The following is a 20,522-nucleotide window of genomic DNA, read 5'->3' as shown; positions in this document are numbered from 1 at the left end:
TTTTCCCTCAGGGAAGCGAGGGAGCAGGAATGCTTTGCTTGGCAGGGATCAGCCTGGGATGGTCTGTGCACATCTTCCAGAGAAGAAGGCAGACTGTGACTTTAGGCTGGAACCAGAGCCGGAGGGCTGCCCCAGCCCACCTTCTAGCCTGCCTCTCTGCCCAGAGAGGTGTGTTCAGAGCCAGTTGGAAGAAGCTGTTCTATCCTAGTGAACCAGCAGACTTCAGATCCTGGGCCCCTTCTGCATCCCCTGAGGCTGGGCCTGTGGGCTTGAGGCCTCCGAGGGCAGGGACTTCAGAGGCCAGCTGGGACACAGATAAGCTGGGTGGCTCCTTGAGGCTGTGTAGCCAAATAGCACTCTAGGCACTGCCCCTTTCAACTGTCCATGTGTCCTTTTCTAGCATAGTGCCTTTTTAGAAGATTGTCTTTCACCTGTAGTTCAAGTGACAGATTCTAGAGGTCCCTGGGGGTGAGGATGTGGAGAAACACAAACTCCTCAGGAAGTTGGTGGTGAGGTAGATTATGAGGCTTCAAGATTACTGTCTGCCTGGAGCCTGGAGGTCTGGGCTAGGGATTTCTGAAGCTGGGGATGGACGAGGGCATAGAGTAGAGCAAACTGAGGTCTGGTGGCTGGTCCCAGCCTGTGGGGTATACGTGGGTGCCCTGAAACAGAAGTGACAGCAGGATGTGGGTGTCTTATGTAGAGTATTTACCAAGGCTTAGCTCATCTTTTGTCTGAGTTCTCCAAAAAGAGGTCTGAACTTGAACTCGAGCCCAGAGCTTAAGAATTTTAGCCCTGGCCAGTTCTGTGCCCTTGAAGCCTGTCACTCTGGGCCTCAGTGGGCCCAGCTATAAAATGAGGGACCAGATAAGACCTGCACTATTCCAACACCGGCAGGTGTGGTTCAGTGTGGTGGTCACGACCAACATAGTTCAATAGAGCTGGACGTCCACAGGCTTCACCAAAAAGGGTAGGTGTTGTCTTGGGTGTGCCCACAACATGAACTGAGTATAGTTTTCACTGTGGGTCAGGGCCCTGGAAGGGGTGATTTCTGTGGCTGTTCCGTCTTCTTACTGGTAGCAGGTGTACACAGTGAGGAACCCCTGTCCAGAGGAGTGAAGGGGATGTCAGGCCTCCTTCTACCCTCCCTGCCTCAGAACCCCTGGATGGACACTGAGGAGACGGCTTTCTTCCCAGACATGGTGGGCAGACACTGGGTGTTACTGAGACTACACAGCCTTGTGCCTAATGTGGAGGGCCCACAGAGAATACAAGATGGGGCCCACAGGGAATACTCTTTCTGGGGCAGCTAGACCAACACACATAGAGCTGTGGGGCAGGTCTGCAGTTTGGAGGCACCTCCTACACAGGCTTCTTTGTTTCCTTGGCCCTGTTTGTGACAGAAAGGAGGGTCCCTCTGGATTCCAGCAGTAGGAAGTAGGACTCCAGCATGGACACCAGGTTGGAGAAGGCTTTGGGGAAGTTCTGAGGAGGGCTGGGTTTTGAGAGGCACAAGAGGGGGAAGTGTGATGATGAAGACAGAGAAACAATGGCAGGTGAGGGCACTGTAGGGTGAAGTGGCCAGGGAGGGTGGAGGTGGATGGACCCTGTGCTCCGTGCCTGCTCTGTCCTCTGGCTGTGTATGACCTTGAGCAAGTCATTCTACCATTCTGACCCTCTGTCTCCTCATCTGCAAAATGGAAACATCCTTCTCCTCTGCTGGGTGTCTGAGTGTGGGCATGGGGAACAAAAGCCCAGAACAGTGTCTGGGATGATGAGGATTTCAGATTTGATGATGGAAAGACATGGAGTGGCCCTGTGGGGTGGCGTTTTCAGAGTGAGGACTTCACCTCGGGAGAACAATCTCTAGTCAGCTAAAAGGCAGCCCCTTCTCCTTCTTGTGGTCCCAACCCTTGCTCCTTGCTCTTCTCCTTGCCCCCAAATTAATTACTTAAATGAGCAGACTCCTTTGTTAAAATATTAGGGCAGTTGAAGAGGAGGATCCTTAATGGGCATAATGAGGTTGATGGGTTAGGTGCTTTGGGGTAAAACAGCCCTGTGATTAGTGAAGTTTCCCATGGCACGGGCCATCTGTCACACAGAGCAAAGTCAGTTTGCTCAGTGGGCTCCCCTGGATATGGGGAGGAGAGGCCAGAGGCCCTGGGCTCATGTGCTGTGTCCTGGCTTCCCTGACTAAGAGGAGGGAGGTGCCCTGGGCACACTCTTTCCCCTGCTGACCTCTGAGTAACTCTGATTGCAAAACTTGGTCGGGAATCCGCATGCTGACTTCCAGGATCTGGTAGAAACCCTGGGTCACTTGGATTGTGTACTTATCTTTCCTTAAGACTTTGGCTCCAGATGTTGAAACTGAGAAGGGTTTTGAATCTTTCTATACATGATCACTTATTGTTCTTCTTCTTCTTTTGAACCAGCTAAGTCTCTTGGAATTTCATATTTTAGAATGCCAAATCTTGGGACTACAGCAGGAATATTGTACCCTGAGAGTGTCTATCTTCATGGCTAGGGAAACCTCCTTGATGGGGACCCTTCTGAGAATTCTCTGGGGCAAACAGTGGCAGAGGTTTACTTCTGGGAGCACACTTAAGCAAATGCCTCCCTTGGAGCTGGATTCCTCTTCTGCCATGCAGGGACTATTGGGGGATGGTTGGGTTGTGGGAGGTGGAGGGGCACAACCTGGTGAGGGCATGGTGCAGGCCCTGGGGTGGGAGTGGACGGGGGAGCACACACCTGAAGGGTGGGTGGGAGTCAAGCTCTGGGGTGGGGAAGGGTCTTGATGCATGTTCCTGAGGAGTGGGGACAGTTTGGGGAGGCGTCTTCTAAGACTGGGTGTTGTCGTTTGTGACTTTTTTCCTTTCTGCTTCTGGAGTCTCAAGACAGTGGGATGAGCCTGACTTACAGCTTCACTGTGGGTGGCCGTGTGGTGTCACATGGCCCTTCCCCATGTTGGTTTCCATCAGGGCAGCACTGTGGGCACAGAGGGCAGTGGTTGAACCTCCTCACCTGTCCAGAAGTGCACATCGAGGGGGCTGCATCTTCATTTCTGCCCCCTCTCCCTCCCAGTGCCCATTTCCTCTCATGCTAGGTGGATACAGAAGGAAGGGGTCACAATGAGGTTAGACATACTGTCCAATGTAGAGTTGAAAATCGACGCACAGCTAGAAGGGAGTGGGCCCCTGGCTGGCTGGGCCCCTGGGAAGGGTGACGAAGCATGGCCCTCACTGCTGGGGGGCACATATGGCACTGCACTTGGCCCAGTCCCCAGCAGTGTGGCCCCTGCAGTGCTGGCTTCTGGGCACCCAGTCTGGGGCTGGGCTGAGAAGAGGGCAAAGTGGGTAGGTGGCACGTGGGTGTGCCCTGGGCGGGGGGTCCCTTCCCATGCTCAGCCCAGTGTCCAGTCTCCAGTGCCTGCCAGGCTGGATCCTTCTGTCCATGGCCTGCCTGGAACAAAGGGCACCAAGAACAACTCCTGGGAATATTCCTGGTGACTGGGAATGGGGTGTCCAGGCCTCCATCCTCCAAAAGTCACGTCTGACCCTGATGTCTCGGGGTAGCCCCTGGCTGATTGGACAGGAGCTCACACTGATGATCTTAGCTCACATTCATGGTCATCCTTGGTTTTAAAGTCCAGGACCTGAGGTCCCAGTGAGCTTCCAGGATCCTCAAGCTTACCCACCTGGAAAGGTCAGAAATGGGGTTTGAGTTCAGCTTTGTCTGGCTCTAGCTGACATACTGAGGAATCTGAGTCTTCTTTCTCCATCCTGAGAGAGGAGGTGACAGTGTAAAGGGGCCTCTGGCTGCTCTGCTATACTAACTTGGTGACAGGCTGGACTCCTGGTGGTTTCTGGTGGTTCCTGGTGGTATGTGCAGAGAGGGTGAGCTCTGCTGACAATAGCCTTTTACTGACCAGGACCCTGTGTTCCCAGCATCTGCCCCCACCCCCTGCTTAAGCACACGTTCATTAAGTGCTAACATCAGCTGGAGAGGAGGAGGCTTGTCAGTGCCAGCATGCTCTGGGTGGCCTTGAAGAGGGACAAGGGTCAGCTACAGAAGAAGGCGGGGCTAAGGGCTGTGGAGTCCTGCCGTGACTGTGGGACAGTGAGGGGCAGGAAGCAAAGTGTGTGAGGGGTGCTCTGGGCCTTGGAACACCTTAGAGGCAAGGGTGGGGGATGCCATGGGTGCCGGGGGAGGGATGACAGAGTGACAGATGGGTGCTGTCAGAACAGGGGCTGCCTGGCCTGGCACTCTCTTACCCTTCACTCTTTGTCCTGGGCCTCCCGTGGCTGTCTTGGACCTATTCTTCCTCCTGGCCCTGCCCAAGCCTGTCATGCACCTCATCTGAATGTGGTAACAGCAGTGGGTCAGGTTTGAATGAGAGGCTTGACAATTTTCCATCAACAAATCCATGTAAACTTCCTCTGAGAGGGCAGGAGTGAGGTTTCTGAGCCTTTGGCAGATAAGGTGACTCATTTGGGCTAGCATATCCCCATTCTCCCTGCTGGTTTTGTTTGGATGAAGTCTTGGGGACAAGACAAGTTTTGACTGAGTTAATGTGGCAACAAGGACATGGAATTTGGAAGAGGGCATGTAGGGTCCTATCAGATGCAGACAACTAAAGAAATTCCATGTGGTCTCCACACCTCAGTGATGTGTCATTCTGGTATCATCTAAAGCAGTGATTTCCAGCTCAGGGTGTGCCTGACTCCCCTGAGGAGGTTTCCAACAATAAAGACCCAGACTTGCTTGGGCCCTGCCGAGTCAGGATCTCCTGGGGGTGCCTGGGAGCTTTATTTGAAAATACATCTCTGGTTATACAGCTGCTGGCACCCATCATAGGGAACACATCTGTTAGGATTCAGCTGTAGAAAAGGGAAGTCAGTGCCACTCTTTTAAGCAGAGAGGGAGCTTACACAGAGTGCTTACAAAGCCTTTGGGCTGACTCTAGGCCTCACCCTCTGGCACAATCAGAATGGACTCAGGAGACCCCGCAGGCACTGCTGAGTCCTCAAAACACACCACTGTGGCTCTGGTCCAGGGCCAGGAAACCACCATTTTGATGGCTCAGCTGCTCAGTTTTCTCTTGACATCTTTGTAGCTAGTGGAATCTCTCCAGGAAAACCCCAGCATCTCCCAAACTGCAGCAAAACAGCAGCCCACACTGCAATTGCTCCCCATGTGCAGCTACCAGGTGCAGCCTGAGTCCTACACAGAATTCCAGATGAGAGGTGTCTGAGGTGGCAGGTGCGTCCTGAGGAGGCTGGAACAGATGCCGAGTGAGAGAAAGGCATGGTGACTGCAGGCAGGTCTAGTCCAGCATGGGTTTTTGGACCCTGATTCTGTTCGATTCCTGTGCAGTTGAATGTAACAGTATGAGGACCGGGCCTATAACCGCCCAGATCCCAGGCCACTCAGGTGGGGCCTGGTGGTCCTTCCTCCTGGTGCAGGTGAACAAACCCTCTGAGTCACTCCTGTGTGTGCCACAGCAGTTCAAGGTCTGCTCTAATAGGTTCTGATCTTAACCCTGTCACTCACTTAATCCTTTCACCAAGGTAGGCCCGGCTAGATATGGATTCATTGCAGGATAGGCCATTTTCCAAAAGGGCAGTCTTCTATCCTCACATTATAAACCTGTTAGTTTTCTGGGCTTTATGACTAAACTGTGGGACAGTTTTCCAGTCTAGTGTTCTACTTGAGGAGGTCTTTGGCATATTACCAGCTGGTGCAAATGGGGGCACTTTTGTGGTTCTCCAAAAGGATGCCCCTCAGAAGGGGTGTGCAGCCAGCATCCTGGGGCAGGTACCTTTGAACAGGGCTGAGCTGAGCAGCCATCTGCAGGGGCCCTGGTGACAGGGTTGCTGTGGAGTATATGTGCACAGTAGGGGGAAAGCCTCAGAAAGCCCAATTTCTGAACTTACACAGAATGCAGTGCCTTAAACTCAGGGTCAGAGAGACTATGGCCTGAAAAAGGAGCTGGCTTGAGTGGAAGAAAGAGTGTGCATTTTGCTCCTCCCTTTCCTTCCAAATGAATATTTAAATTTGTATTAGCAATTATTTGTTTATTATTAAATGCATGATTATTAATGAGTTAAATAAGCAAACAACAACTACTGTTTTTATGAAAGAAACAGTTGAAGTAACCTTTACGGACAGCCTCCATGGGGGTCACAGGCAGCTTTTGGGGTGTTGGGGGCTCATGAGGTGAGTTATGGTGTCACAGGGGCTCCCCCTCCTGGCCCCTTGCTCAGTTGGTCAGTAAATCGTGTTGGTAGCTGGAAATCTTTCATGGGGGGAATATTCACACCACAATAATTGGCAAATGCTATTATAAATCAGGGCTTCCCCCCACCCCACCGAGATAATTTGTTATTAAACATTTGGCAGCACAATAGTGTGTTTCATGGACCCCTTATTCTTTTTTTTTTTTAATGTTCATTTATTTTTTGAGAGAGACAAAGACAGAGAGACAGAGCATGAGATCATGACCTGAGCTGAAGTTGGTGTCCCAGACCCCCTGTTCTTTTTAGCAGTTTCTCCAAGCTGCTACTAAGAGGCCAGGAAGGCACCCTGGACCTGAGGCAGTCGTACCAAATTCTTGTAGCCTCCAGATTGCCACCGGTGCGGCTGTGTCTTCTTGCGTACTTTACTCTGCATGCTAACTTGGAATGTTCTGCGGACTCACAGGAATGCCTGGAAATAGAGGAACCCCTGGGTCCTGTCTGGTCTGGAAGTGTTGGCGTGAGCTCTGCTGCCCTGTGTCCTGTTGCCATTGCTGTCCAGGCAGCAATGTGGAAAGAGCTGCCACACCACATGTGGGACATGTGAACCTGGAGTGGGACCTGAAAAACATCCTGTGGCTTTTGTTCTTTTTAAACCAGGGAAAAGGGAATGTTTTTAGAAAGTTAAAACTTCATTCTGTTCCAGATTCCACCAGGGAAAGGACATACTTCTGTGACTTTCCCTGGGAGTAAACACGCCTGGCCGGCCAGTGGGTGAATGTCCTGCCAGGGCACCAGCTGTTTTCTGGGCTGGTGGCCAGGACTGGAGTCCACCAGCGCACTCTTGACCGGGGCCGCTAGCCTAGCCTGGCATCTGGCTCTCTCAGTTTTGTGAACTAGGCTTTGGGTCTGGAAAGGAAAGAACTCCTTTTCCGGAGACAAGACTTGTCTGGAGGCCAAGCATTGAGGTCTGAGGGGAAATCAGGCGTTAATTAGGACAGAGATTTTTTTCAAGTGTGACTGTTACCTCCATTCCACAGGGGTTTGTCTAGAGGCCGACTGCATGTCGGGTTGTGTCAGAGCAGGAGAGAAAGACTTAGGGTGAACGCTTCAACCTAGATATGCCTAGCAAGGAATACCCTTGGCCAGGTGGTCCTGAATGCAGAGCCAAACACAGACTCATGAAGGAAAAGTACACCCCACCCCCATCCCCATCCTCTCTCTTGTTCTCCTCCATCCTAATTACAAGAAAGCCTCCATGTAACTACAGTAAGCTGGCTTTGAACACTGCTCTTATTAATTTTCCTTTTGAACAAGGTCAGCCTCAAGTTTAGAGTTTTTAGCTTATTCTTAAAAATAATTTATGTTAAAAAATAAACTACCCTCCCCCAAATGTTACATAAATAACAATAGAGTTGGCAGATAGCAGAAATTATGAAATTTGGGAAGCTTTGCCATGGAAAACAAGCTGTCCTGATGCTGAAGCCTATGGTGGGGTGGGGGGAAACTGCTTAAGAGCAGGACCCTCGGAACCACTCCAGGTTCAAATCCAGCCCTGACCCCTTCAGGAAGTCAGTTAAGTTCTGTTTGCTTCAGCTTCTTTATCCAAGAGATGGAAGGGGGGTGGTGGTGATGGCAGCTCATACCCATGAGCTGTTGTGAGGGGTAAATGGGTGTGTGCAGTCAGAGCAGTCCTAGGCACTGGACATTCACTGAATAGCTGTTACCGTTGTTCCATGGGAAGAAAATGTGAATGGGGGGATCGATAGGCAGGAGGGAGGTATTCTGGATGCCAACATGTGGGGGTTGGGGAGGGAACTAGAAGGTAGTCATGGTTGGCCTGGAGAGGAGGTTCCTTGTATTCACAATAGGCGACAGGTGTTGCTGGAGAAGGTGGGGCAGCTAGTGGAGATGGTGGAGACACAGTAGGTGACAGACAGGTGGGGTGCTCAGAGCATGGCACCTCCAACCTCTCAGAACCAAGGCCAAGGGCTGAGTGCCTGTGACCTGCAGGACATAGGCAGTTCCAACTGTGCATGACACATGCTTCTCAAATCCACTGACCCCCCTCAAGGTGAAGCCTTCCTGTTGCCACCTGCTGTGAGGGTACAGAACAGGTGGGCTATGCAGATGAGGGCTTCAACACAAGGCATTCAAATATCCTTGAGTCTCTTTCATCCTGAGCTAATGACACCATGACTGACACAAAACCAAACTGGGATTTTTATTCTTTCTCCTGAGAAGAAGCATGGGGGCGTACCCACTTCTATTAAGGAATCACTGATTTACACTGAGTTTCTTTTTCTGCCATAATTATAGCTACTGTTTATAGAATCCCTTTAAATGTGCATGGGACTTCATATTTGGTCCTTCTCTTCATCTTTTGGGGCTGCTGTAACAAAACACCACATCTTGGGTGTCTTATAAACAACAGAAACTTATTTCTCACAGTGTGGAGCCTGGAAGTCCAAGATCAAGGCACCAGCATGGTTGCATTCTGCAGAGGGCCCTCTTCCTGGGTAATAGCCATTGTCCTCTCACATTGTTCCTGTGGGAAAGGGCAAGGGAGCTCTGTGGAATCTCTTCTGTGAGAGCATTGACCCCACTCCTGAGGGCATCCTCATGATCCAATCACCTCATGACCCCATGCCCCAGCTCGTAAACTGTCATCTTTGGGGTTAGGATTTCCATGTATGAATCTGGGGACACACACATCAGACCACAGCAGTCCTCACAGATACCTTGGTAATGAGTCCTGTTATTAGGCTGTTGTCTAGATGAGACAGTCAAGGCCCCAAGTGTATAGGGAGCTGGGATGGGAACCCGTTTCTGATCAGATGTAGTTTGACTTCTGATGAGACACTGTCCTGAGATATTAGCTCCCCAAATCCAGTACTTTCCATAAACTACAGCATAGCCTCGAGAAAAATACACTTGTTTGCCAAACACTTGTTTCTGTAGAAAGGTAGAAAACATGCAGCTGTAGTGACCCCAGGTTCACTGGTTGACCTAGTGTTACCAGTGGCAATTCAGCTATTATTTCTTGAAAACCCTGTGTCTGGGGCCTTCCTTGGCAAATTTTTCATCTTTAAGTGTGGCTACTGTTTTATATTCCACTTCAGTTTTTCTTTGCTAAAGGTCATGGTCATGAAAACAAATGATTATGTATAAGAAATATCAATCTTGGTTTATGAACGTATTTAGCCCATTTCCTGGGTGTCTATTCTCCCAGTGGTAGTGAGTGGCAGAGTGAGCAAATTTTATCACCAGTAAATCAGATTTAGTGGCTACAGTAGGGGTCTGCGCAGAGGAAGGAGTTTGTTCCTAGAGCTGGTTCTGAGATTCATGAGCCATCTCCATGCCCCATCTGGCCCTCCAGGCAAACCCTGTATGAGGAAGGGATCCTCATGCTTTCTTCTCATTCCCTTTCTTCTCTTACTATCCCATCTTCCTGAAATGGCTTGCTGAAGAGAATATCGAACTGCAGAGAAGCAAGATGAATGTCCTTTCAAGTTCTGCATCTAGACCCTGGAGTTGGCCCCTCCTCTGTCAGCACCAGGCTTGCTGGGGAGCAGGGACTATGAAGTACTTTGTGTCTGTCACAAGCCTTACATTCACAATATTGACATTAATTGCCTGGGTTTATTTCCCTTATTGGCATAAGAAAATGAAGAGAAAAGTAGCTGTGGGTAGTTTATCAGTGGGAGTAGTCCTTCCCATTTGCTGTCAAAGGGATAGGACATCCTGCCAGTGTGACACTGATGTGATGGCCAGCCTCACCTTTTCTAGCACAGAGAGACAGAAGGCGTCTGCAGAGTGGACAGGTGCTCATGATAAGACCACAGGCCCAAGTTGTCCTACATATGCCAGAGTTCTCATCATTTCTCACTTATCTGCTGTTCTTACTGATTCAACAAATATTTATTGAGCGCCTTCTATGAACTAGGCTCAGCTCTAGGCACGGGGAAGAAGGCAATATCCCCTAAATCCTTACCCAAGTAGAGCTTGTACTTAGTGGGGCAGATGGACAATGAAGGGGGTAAGTATCTAGTTCATGAACACTAAGAGCCAGAGTAATTATAGGAAGTGAGCAAATCATGCATTCCTAATTTGTTTATTTCTTAAATACAAGACACACACACACACACACACAGCTTTTCTTACTTCCCTGGATTGGGAAATGGCTAGGAGGGAAAGATACTTTCAAATAGTAGCCATGAAAAAACAGCTTTAATTAGAATATAGATAAATAAATAAATATCAGTGTATTTCTTCCTTGGTTTCTTCTGAACTCTGTTTCCAGCTGTGTCCTGTTTTGGACTGAGTTGGGCCAGGGAGCCTTTATCCCTGCTGACAAGTGTCATGTTGTTTACAAATACTTGAGGCCAGATTATGTCTTTAGCATTATATAAACATTACTCTCTGCTGATGTTTAACAGTTGGCTATAGAATGTCTCCTCCCATTTCCCAAGGTCAGTCAGCGTTTTGCTGGTAGTAAGCACCATGAAAACCATGCCAAATGTATGTATTTGTGCACATTATTTCCATATGTCCACATTGAAGGTTTGGCCTTGAGGAATCTACATTGCAGATAAACTTAGATATCTTGCTCAGTACCTGACAAACAAATGTTACTTTTTCCCTTTGCACTTGAAAATATAACTAACTCACTTCAGTGAGATCATTTCTCAGAAAGCTGTATGTTGCCCTCCCTTGGAAAGACCCTGTAGGCACAAGGAAGCCAGTATTTCCTGCAGTGACATCCCAAAGCACCAGCCTCTGAGTGGCTGCTTTATCTTTTTGGTACAGAAATAGTAGCATTTTAGTTTGTGGGAGTCTTTGAGAAGTCACAAATGTCCAAGAACATGCTTTTGAACAGGTTTTGAGTACGTAGAATGATCACTCAAATGACATTGATTTTTCAATGATTTGAAGACCCAGGTTTGCTGATCATATTTTCCAATGGTACAAGTGTGGAGGAAATTAATGTGCTCTTAATTTGTATTATTAAATGTAGAGTTGTTGAGGTTAAGGGTCTGGGTACCCATATTCTTCACTGAACAGACACCATGGGAATGTAGGGGTCCATTTGGTAACCTGGAGGTATATCTACAGAGAGTAAGTGGGGTCATGGATGGCTGAATAAAAGAACTGGGAGAAGAAAGGCTTCTTGGGGTGGGGGTATTGAAGAATTTGAAGGGGTGTTATTGAATGACAAATTAGATTTATTCTGGGTAGCTTTAAAGGGCTGAGCCAAGACTGATGGTTGGAATTTGAATGGCTACAAAACTTAGTCCAATTTTAGGAAGACTCTTTCTCTACTAAAATGACAAAGCAAGAAGCAGCCTGGTGAGATGGTGACCTCCAGCAGTGTGATGCTGAAACAGAGGCTGGGCCACTGTGGGCAAAAGTATGGCAACGAGATTTCTGGACCCCAGGGAGGCTGCACCATCTGACCTTCAAGGAGCCCTTTGATTTTGAGGTTTATGGCTTTGGCAGAGTGCATAGGAAGGGGAGTGTGCTTGGAGATTTACCCAGATCAAATTCTTTATTAGAAACTGCTCCTTCTGATGCAGAAGCAAGAGTATGGGACCCACTGGATGCAACTCTGGGTCCAGCACATGTTGATACCCCTTGATCCTCCAGGGAACATGTAGGTTGCCTCAGCTTGGTCTTCAGACCATCTTCCAGGGCCATAGCTCAACTGCCCTACAACAGCCAGGTGACTCTTGCCCCTGTAGGGAAAATCCACCATTCCTTTCCTCTTTGCTGCCTTGCTCCTCCTCACCACAGACAACTTTTCCAGAAAGTTCTCCCTGCTGCTCTCAGCGACTGTAGCATGAAGTTGAGGTGATAAATGCCCTTCACACTGTCATGCATGTGTCTGCATTTCTCTAGTCAGAGCTGTGGTCCTGGAGGATACTTTCTCTCTAACCCTGTGGTGTTTGGAATGGAATTTTTAACATCTTAGGATTTAACCAAAGTAGTAAGTTGATTTTAGTGGTTTTAGAAAATATTTTAAACACAGACATCTGATGAGAAAGGTAATGCTTACTGAATGTTTGGCAGGGTCCTGGGTGGATGACGCTTGTCATTAACACTTGTGACAGTTACACAAGGTGCATGTCACCTGTTGTTTCTCAGATGATCACATGGCAGCTGAGAAAGGTAAACTGCCATGTTAATACAGCTACTATAGAAAGCTAAGCCAGGCCACTCTGTCTAGACAGTTCATACTTGTTCCTTGACTTCTGACTGCTCCCTTTGGTCTGCAGGATAAGGACCGAATTTCATCACCATATGCCTAACACACATTCAAGCCTCCATCTCCCTGAGCGCTGCTCAGAAGCTTAAATCCTTAGCTATGAAAATGGTGCCTGCACTGGACTTGAATTATTCTGCATCACTGACCATAGCTACCTCCTCAGTACTGTCACAGGCTGTCATCCTCCTTCCCTGGAGTAGTAGGAGTGCTTCTGAGCTCTGGATTCTGGGGAGTTTGGTGTTGGGGACTGTCAGGAACTGCTCTTTCCTTCATCATAAACTTAGGCAAGGGGTGGGTGAGGCACGAGTGAATGGAGCCTTTGTCCTGAAAGCTTTAAGGAGAAAAGATGAAATCCTGCAGAAGAGGCAGGCTGGTGCCAGCCTGGGCAGGAACCACTGGTTGGGGGGCAAAGTGCAGGCTGGGCTTGTGATCTTGTTCTCATTAGGTCTCCTTGTAGGATGGCTTTGGGAAGAAACAAAGGCCCCCATGAAGTCTCTGCCTGAAATGGGGAGTGTTCATTTTCATTCCTTTGGTGTTTCTAGGCGGCCTCTTGTTGAACTTGGCCTTTCTCTGGAGCCCTCTCCTTGATGAACAGAGGGGAACTAGACACACAAACTTTTAAGGAGCTTTGTGAAGCCTGGAGGGTCTGGCCTCTGGCTTCCAGAGCCTGCGGAAGTCGGTGCTGCCCCACTAGGGCCTGCTGAAGTGATGCAGAGGCTGGTGTGTGGTTCAGGTGGTTGCCCTCATTCTGTCTTTCCGTGTTAGTTCCGTGATTAAATAACAAAATCAAATTGTGTACACAAAAATGGCAAAATGACTGGCTATTTGCTAAGTCCAGGGTCAGCTGGGCCAGCTGGTGGAACAAGATGGAAGGGAGTGCCTAGTTCTCAGGGTTGCCTTTTCTCCACTTCCTGCCCCACAGTCAAGTGGGCGGTTGCCTGCGTGTGCTCCCTGTTTCCAGAGTTGACTCTCATTGACTCTGATTGGGCTGGATTGGGTCACATGTCAATCCCTAAACCAATCCGTTTCTCCGGGGAGATGCTGTGCTCTGACTGGCAGGCAGAACCTCAAGATTAGCCTGGGAGTGGAGGGAAGGGTCTCATGGATAGGAGAGGTGCCAGGTGGTGGGTGTCAGGCTGCCTCTGCATATGCTCTGCCTGTTTCCATCACGCCAAGCCCATTTAGTGCCTGGCCCAGAGGAAAAGGCGGTGCTGTCACTACCCCACAACCATTCCTTGGGACTACAGGGTGGTTGGTTGTCCTGCGACCTGCTTTCCCTCCCTATTTGCTGTGGCTACGCAGAACAGGAGTCTTTTGCATGAGCCTGGGCCCTCCTGGCTAGAGCCTTACTTGATGGCCTGCATTGATTCAGAAAACTGGGGCCTTACTTTCCCCACTAAAGGCCTTAGAAGATCTCTTTTGAGGATGAACATTTCCAGAAGTCTCAGGGATATGATGATTTTAGGCTTTGGACCCTGTGTTGAGAAGCCCTACTGTAAATGGACACAAGGACAGCCATTTTACCACAGTAATATGGGTGTGAATCTCTGTAACAGCCTACAAAATTGAAAACATTATTTTCTGGAAAAGATCTTGCCATGCAATAAGCACTTGAATGCCTGCTGGGTGTACAGTACTTGCTGTTTACAGAATTATTCCACCCCAAATTACTCTGTGTTTTGGCCCTTTCCTATCTCTGATGCCCTTCTCTCCCTTGTGCTGCAGGGAACTGCTGGAGACCACGTGCCGCTTGGCCAACACGCTGAAGAGACATGGAATCCGTCGAGGGGACCATGTGGCAATCTACATGCCTGTTTCACCACTGGCTGTGGCTGCAATGCTGGCCTGTGCCAGGGTTGGAGCTGTCCACACGGTTGTCTTTGCTGGCTTCAGTGCAGAGTCCCTGGCTGGGAGGATCAATGATGGTGAGCATATGGGAAGGACCCTGGTCTTTGTTCCTTGGGGCCTGGCCATCAGGGACTTAGACAGATATTAATAAAAGTCACACAAATGACAGATACCACCAGGGACAGGGACATGGCTGAATGTGCATTTAGTTCTCAGTTCTGCGAGCTGAGATCTGAGGGCAATGAGGTGAAGAAGGGAAAGAAGATTCCAGGTGGAGGGAACAGCTAGGTACCAGCTGACTGGTTGGAGGAGCACAGCTTGTGAGGGCTTGAAGGAGGTTGGCGTGGCTGTGGTGGAGGAGGGAAAAAACATGTAGGGTGAGATAAGGCTGGAGATGTATGGGGAAGGTCTCACAGGTCAACAACTAGAAGACTTTCATCATGAAAGAGGGTGGGTGGACCACTTCTGGAGGCCTGGAGTCAGGTAGGGGCTTATGTTGCATCTTTAAGGCTTTCTGTCTACAGGTAGGTCAGAGTCTTTTGAACAGTGTGCAAGAGAACAATAATGTCTCCCTTCTTTTTCTGGTGGGAGAGCTGAATGTATGGATGGTGACCCCATGTCTGCAAAGTCTGACCGCTGTTCTAGTAAGATCCTAGAGAGTCCCCTGAGCTGGTTCCCTAAGAAGATTGCCAAATTATGGGGGTCACTGAGAGTTCTTTGTGTCTCACTGAAGACTTGCCTTTGGGTAGTGAACAGAGCTAAAGGGCAGAATTCTCAGAACCCTGCTGACTACCTTTAGGAAGGGCTGGGAAGCCTTTCTACTTTCATTCTGTGTCTCTCCCTCCACTTTCAAGGGTTGGTGCTGTCATTCATTTCTCTTTCTCTCTTTAAACTCTGTAGCACCGACTATGTGCCAGGCACTGTTCTAAATACTTTGCAAAGGTCATCTCCTTAAATTTGACTAACTTTGTATTTGTAAATATGGTATGAGATAATACTCTATTTCTCCTTTTCTTCATTTTTTATTACTGTTATTGCCATCCTAGAGTATACAATTCAATGGCATTGAGCACATTCATAATGTTGTGCAAACACCATCACGGTCTATTCCAGAACTTTTTCATCACCCTCAATGGACACCTCATACCCATTAATCAGGAATTCCCCATTTCCCCCTCCACCCAGCTTCTGGCAACCACTAATCTGCTTTCTGTGTCAATGATTTGCCTATTCTGGGTATTTCATATAAATGAACTCATATAACATGTGGCCTTTTGTTTATGACTTCTTTCACTACTCACAATGTTTTCAAGGTTCATCCATGTTGTAGCATGTATTATTGCTTCATTTCTTTTTTCCATAAATAAAATTTGACTGTATGGATGTACCATGTTTTGTTGATTTATTCATCTGTTGATGGACATTTGACTTGTTAACACTTCTTGGTTATTGTGAATAGAGTTGCTGTGAACATTCATGAGAACATCTGTTTTCAATTTTTTGTGTATATACCTAGGAGTAGAATTGCTGGCCCATATGGTAAATCTATATTTAACTTATTGAGGAACTGCAAAACTGTTTTCCAAAGTTGCTGCTCTGTTGTACCTTCCCACTAACAATGTATGAAGGTTCTAATTTCTCTGAATCTTCATCAACACTTGTTATTTTACTTTAAAAAAAAATTATAGAGGCACCTGGGTGGCTCAGTTTGTCAAGCATCTGACTCTTGATCTTAGCTCAGGTCTTGATTTCAGGGTCATGAGTTCAAGCCCCACATTGGGCTCTGTCCTGGGTGCGAAGCCTACTTAAAAAAAATTATAGTCATCCTAGTGGGTATGAAGTGGTTTTTCATTGTGGGTTTGGTTTACATTCCTAATGACTACTATCACTGAGCATCTTTTCATGCATCTTGTTTGGTTTACATTCCTAATGACTAATATCACTGAGCATCTTGTCCGTTAGTATGTCTTCTTTGGAGAAATGTCTACTTAAGCCCTTTGTCCATTTTTTAATTGGCTATTTGCTTTTTGTTGTTGAGTTGCAAGAGTTCTCTGTATGTATTCTGGATGCCAGACCTTTATCAGATTTGTAATTTGCAATGATTTTCTCCCATTCTGTGGGTTATGTTTTCATTCTCTCCATAGTGTCTTTTGATGCACAAAAGTTTTTAATCATGATGAAGTCTGGATCACCTATTTTTTCTTCTGTTGTGTGTTGTTTTGGTGTATTATTCAAGATCCATTACCAGCTCCAATGTCATGAAGATTTGTTCCTATGTTTTCTTCTAAAAGTTTTATGGTCTTAGCTTTTATATTTAGGTCTTTGATCCAATTTGAACTCATTTTTTGGGGGTATGGTGTGAGATCCAATTTCATTCTTTTGCCTCTGGGTATCCAGTGGTACCAGCACCATTTACTGAAGAGACTGTTTTTTTCCCCCTCATTGGATGGCCTTGGCACTTTGTCAAAACTAATTTGTCCTATATGTGAGGGCTTATTTCTGAGTTCTCTATTCTATTCCAATGATCTGTATATCATCCTTGATTTTCATGTGTCAAACCACCCTTGCATTCCAGGAATAAATTCCCCCTTGGTCATGATGTGTAATCCTGCTAATATGCTGCTGGATATAATTTGTTGTCATTTTGTTGAGGATTGCTGCATCAGTGTTCATAAGGGGTATTGGCTTGTAGTTTGTTTTTTTTTTTTTTTTTCTTGTGATGTGTTTATCTGACTTTGGTATCAGGGTAATGCTGGCCACATAGAATTAGTTAGAAAGTGTTTCCTCCTCTGCAGTTTTTGGGAAGAGTTTGAGGAAGACTGATGTTAATTTGTCTTTAAATGTTTGGTAGAATTCACCAATAATACCATCTGGTCCTGGGCTTTTCTTTGTTGGGAGGCTACTGTTTTTGAAGGTGAGGAGACTGAGGCACAGAGAGGTTAATTGACTTGCTCAAGGTTACATTGCTAGTTAATGACAGAACTAGGATTTGAACCCAGGCATTGGGCCACCAGAGTTCATGCTTTTAGCATTATACTAGGCTGCTCTTTTTCTCTCTTGTTGACATGGTCATGGTTGTCAAGTGTTTCTGTTAAGATTCTTTTTTTTTTTTAGATGTTTTATTTATTTATTTATTTATTTATTTATTTATTTATTTAAGTTTTTATTTATTTTGAGAGAGAGCATGAGCAGGGGAGGGACAGAGAAAGAGGGAGATGGAATCCCAAGCAAGCTCCACACCATCAGTGTGGAGTCTAATGTGGGGCTCAAACTCATGAACCATGAGATCATGACCTGTGGTGAAACCAAAAGTTGGATGCTTAACCAACTGAGCAACCCAGGCACTCCTGTTTTTTTATTTTTTTGAAAGACAGAGAGAGGGCACAAGTGAGTGAGGGGCAGAGAGAGAGACAGACAGAGAAGGAGAAAGAGAGAAGCAGGGCTCACCTGAAGCAGGGCTTGTGCTCACCTGAAGCAGGGTTCAAGTTCACCCAATGTGGGACTTCAACTCATGAACTGTGAGATCAGGACCTGAGCTGAAGTCAGATGCTTAACTGACTGAGCCACCCAAGTGCCCTAAGATTCTTTAAAACAAGCAAAAGCAGTGGGCCCTGGAGATTCAGTAGCTGGGTGCTGGAGCAGATCCAAGAACCTCAGAAATCCTAAACAACAGGCCATGGAAGGGTAGGGGCCAGGTCATATCTGAAGCCCTCAGCAGGGGAAACTCCTGTAACTTCTTTCTGGAACTTTACCATTAAGAGGCTCTTACCCAACACCTACAGCCTCCATGTACGTCTGTTCAGGTGTCCATTTCCAGGGACAAGACTCTACTGGGACAGTTGTTTGTGTCAATGAGGGCTTTTTTTTGTTTGTTTGTTTGTTTTTGGTCATTTATTGTTGTGTAACAAACTACTCCAAATCTTAGTGCTTAAAACAGTAAATTTTATTATTATATTTCATGATTCTGTGGGGGCAGGAATGCAATGGGCTTAGTGAGAATGTCTTTTTTTTTTTTTTTTTTTTTTTGCTCCATGTAATCTGGTATATAAACTGGTTGGTTTACATGATTGGAGCCTGCCATGCATCTCTTTCATGTGGCCTGTTTGTATGACTAACCTAGACAACCTCAGGCAGTCAGACATGTTATATGATGGCTCATGGTTCCAAGAGGAAGGAAGTGGAAACTGCCAGTTGCCCTAAAGGCAAGGTCCAGAATACACTTGGCATCATTTTTGCTATATTCCATTGGTTCAACCGGTCTGGACATTCCAAATTCAAGGGAAGGAGACCAGGACTCTACTTCTACTTGAGAAGTACTATGACACCAGGTGAAGGAATTTGCCACTACCTTTAATCCATCAGTGTGAGGGGCAGGGTGGGAGTGTGACATGGCCACCAGGGTCTCATTATGAGTTAGGCATGGCAACCTCAGTCAGTGTGTTCTAGTCTAAAGTTTCTTTCTCCTGGCCTGGCATCCAGGCTCTGACCACTCCTCTTCCCTTTATGTTCTCTGTTGCTTTAGGCTGTGTGAGGAATAGAGAGAGAGGACAGTATGGTGGGGAGGGTAGAGGACAACAGGAGGATGATTCTGAGAGGTTGTAGGTAGGGGCAAATAATGGCCACCACAGATGTCCACACTCTAATCCCCCCAAACTTTGAAATATGTTACCTTACATAGCAAAAGGGCTTAGGAGATGGGATGGGCCCTAAAATGTGGAGATTATCCAGGTGGGCCCAATCTAATTACATAAGTCCTGGAAAGCAGAGAACTTTCTCTTGTTGGAGGCAGAGGACATGTAGCAGAAGGGGAGTTCAGAGCATAAGAAGGACTTGACCTGCCTTTGCTGGCTTTGAAAATAAAGAGAGTCACAAGCCGGGGGATGTAGGTTGCTCTAAAATCTGAAAACAATCCCTGGATGACAGCAAGGAAAATGGGGAAATGGGGACCTCAGTCCTCCAATTACATGGAGCTGAGTTCTGCCAACACCTGGAATAACCTGGAAGTAGACTTTCCTCCAGAGCCTCCAGATAAGAACTCTGCCTGCTGACACCTTGATTTTGGGCATGAGATTCCAAGAAAAGAACCCTATCAAGCTCACCTAGACTAGAGAACTGTGAACTAAATTATGAGTTTTCCAAACCACTAAGTTTGTGGTAATTGGCTATGGGAGCAATAAGAAATGAAGATAGATGCCAATACCTGCTCAAAAACCAAGGAGGTAAAATTGAAGCTTCCTAGATAAAGTGTCACGCTGATCTGGTCTGTGCCCTAATGCTATACACACACCCTGTGCCCATCACACAGCCTCGGTGGGGGGAAACCACAGAGTGAGCTGTGCTCTCCAAGCACCTCCTAGGGACTGGGCATGTGCACGCAAGTTCCTGCCCTGGAGAACTGCTTGGGCAGGAAGCCTTGGACAAGTGAGTGCCAGGAACAAGGCAGGTGCCATGGGAGGCTGCGGAGGGGCCATAACCCACATAATGTGATTCTAACACCTGAGATGGGCTGGGGCCACTACTTTCTCCTGGGGGATCCTGAGCTTTCTTTGTCTATCATCCCCTTGAGGATAGTCTCTTTCTACCTGCTGGATCTTCTCTCTTCCTGCCCCACTAGGTGTTTACCTGGACCAATTCCAGCTTCCAGGATGTAGGCCAGGGTGGTCTCTGACAGACTCTGCCCAACTGATTTAGTTGTCCCAGGGTGACCGATGGCCAAGGCCTGAGGAGCAAAGAGTGTGTAGCTGGGGGCCTCTGGTGTGCAGAGCTGGATGACACTGCCCTGGGCACTGCAAGCACTCTGTATCTATCTGACCCTGGGTGACCCAGAGAAGGACTGAGAGAATTCTTAGGTGGTCCTCAAGGTCATGTCATCTCTAGCGCCCTTGGGAGGAGGAAAGAATGAGTATGTTGCTAGAAGGCACTTTTCACACTGAAAAGCTGAAGGAGATTGGTGCCTCAGTCAGGGCTCCTGCAGAAGCAGATGCTGAGATAAGAGCTCAGGGTAGCCAGTTCATTTGGGAGGTGGTCCTGGGAAGCACTGTAGGGCAGTGGGGAGTGGAGCTGGAAGAGGAATCCACCAGACAAGCATCCATAGTGGGTGCCCAGAGCTCAGTCCCTCAGGGAGCCCTGGGAGGCAATGGAACCACATGTGTCAGGATGTGACACCACATGTGAGG

At 47.6% G+C, this 20,522-nt stretch overlaps 1 protein-coding gene across 3 annotated transcripts in view; it reads left to right on the top strand.

Moving 5' to 3' along the window:
* Positions 1-20,522, top strand: part of ACSS1 (acyl-CoA synthetase short chain family member 1) — a 60,949-nt gene that overhangs the window by 15,476 nt on the left and 24,951 nt on the right. For all 3 annotated transcript variants that reach the window (XM_019437190.2, XM_019437191.2, XM_019437189.2), the window contains exon 3: positions 14,224-14,423. In XM_019437190.2, coding sequence (XP_019292735.1) covers positions 14,224-14,423 — 200 coding nt within the window. The remainder of the gene's footprint in view (positions 1-14,223; positions 14,424-20,522) is intronic.

Source organism: Panthera pardus, unplaced genomic scaffold (assembly GCF_024362965.1).
Source record: "Panthera pardus isolate Hobbes unplaced genomic scaffold, ASM2436296v1 HiC_scaffold_25, whole genome shotgun sequence".
NCBI lineage: Eukaryota > Metazoa > Chordata > Mammalia > Carnivora > Felidae > Panthera > Panthera pardus.
This window is presented reverse-complemented; position numbering and strand designations above follow the sequence as displayed.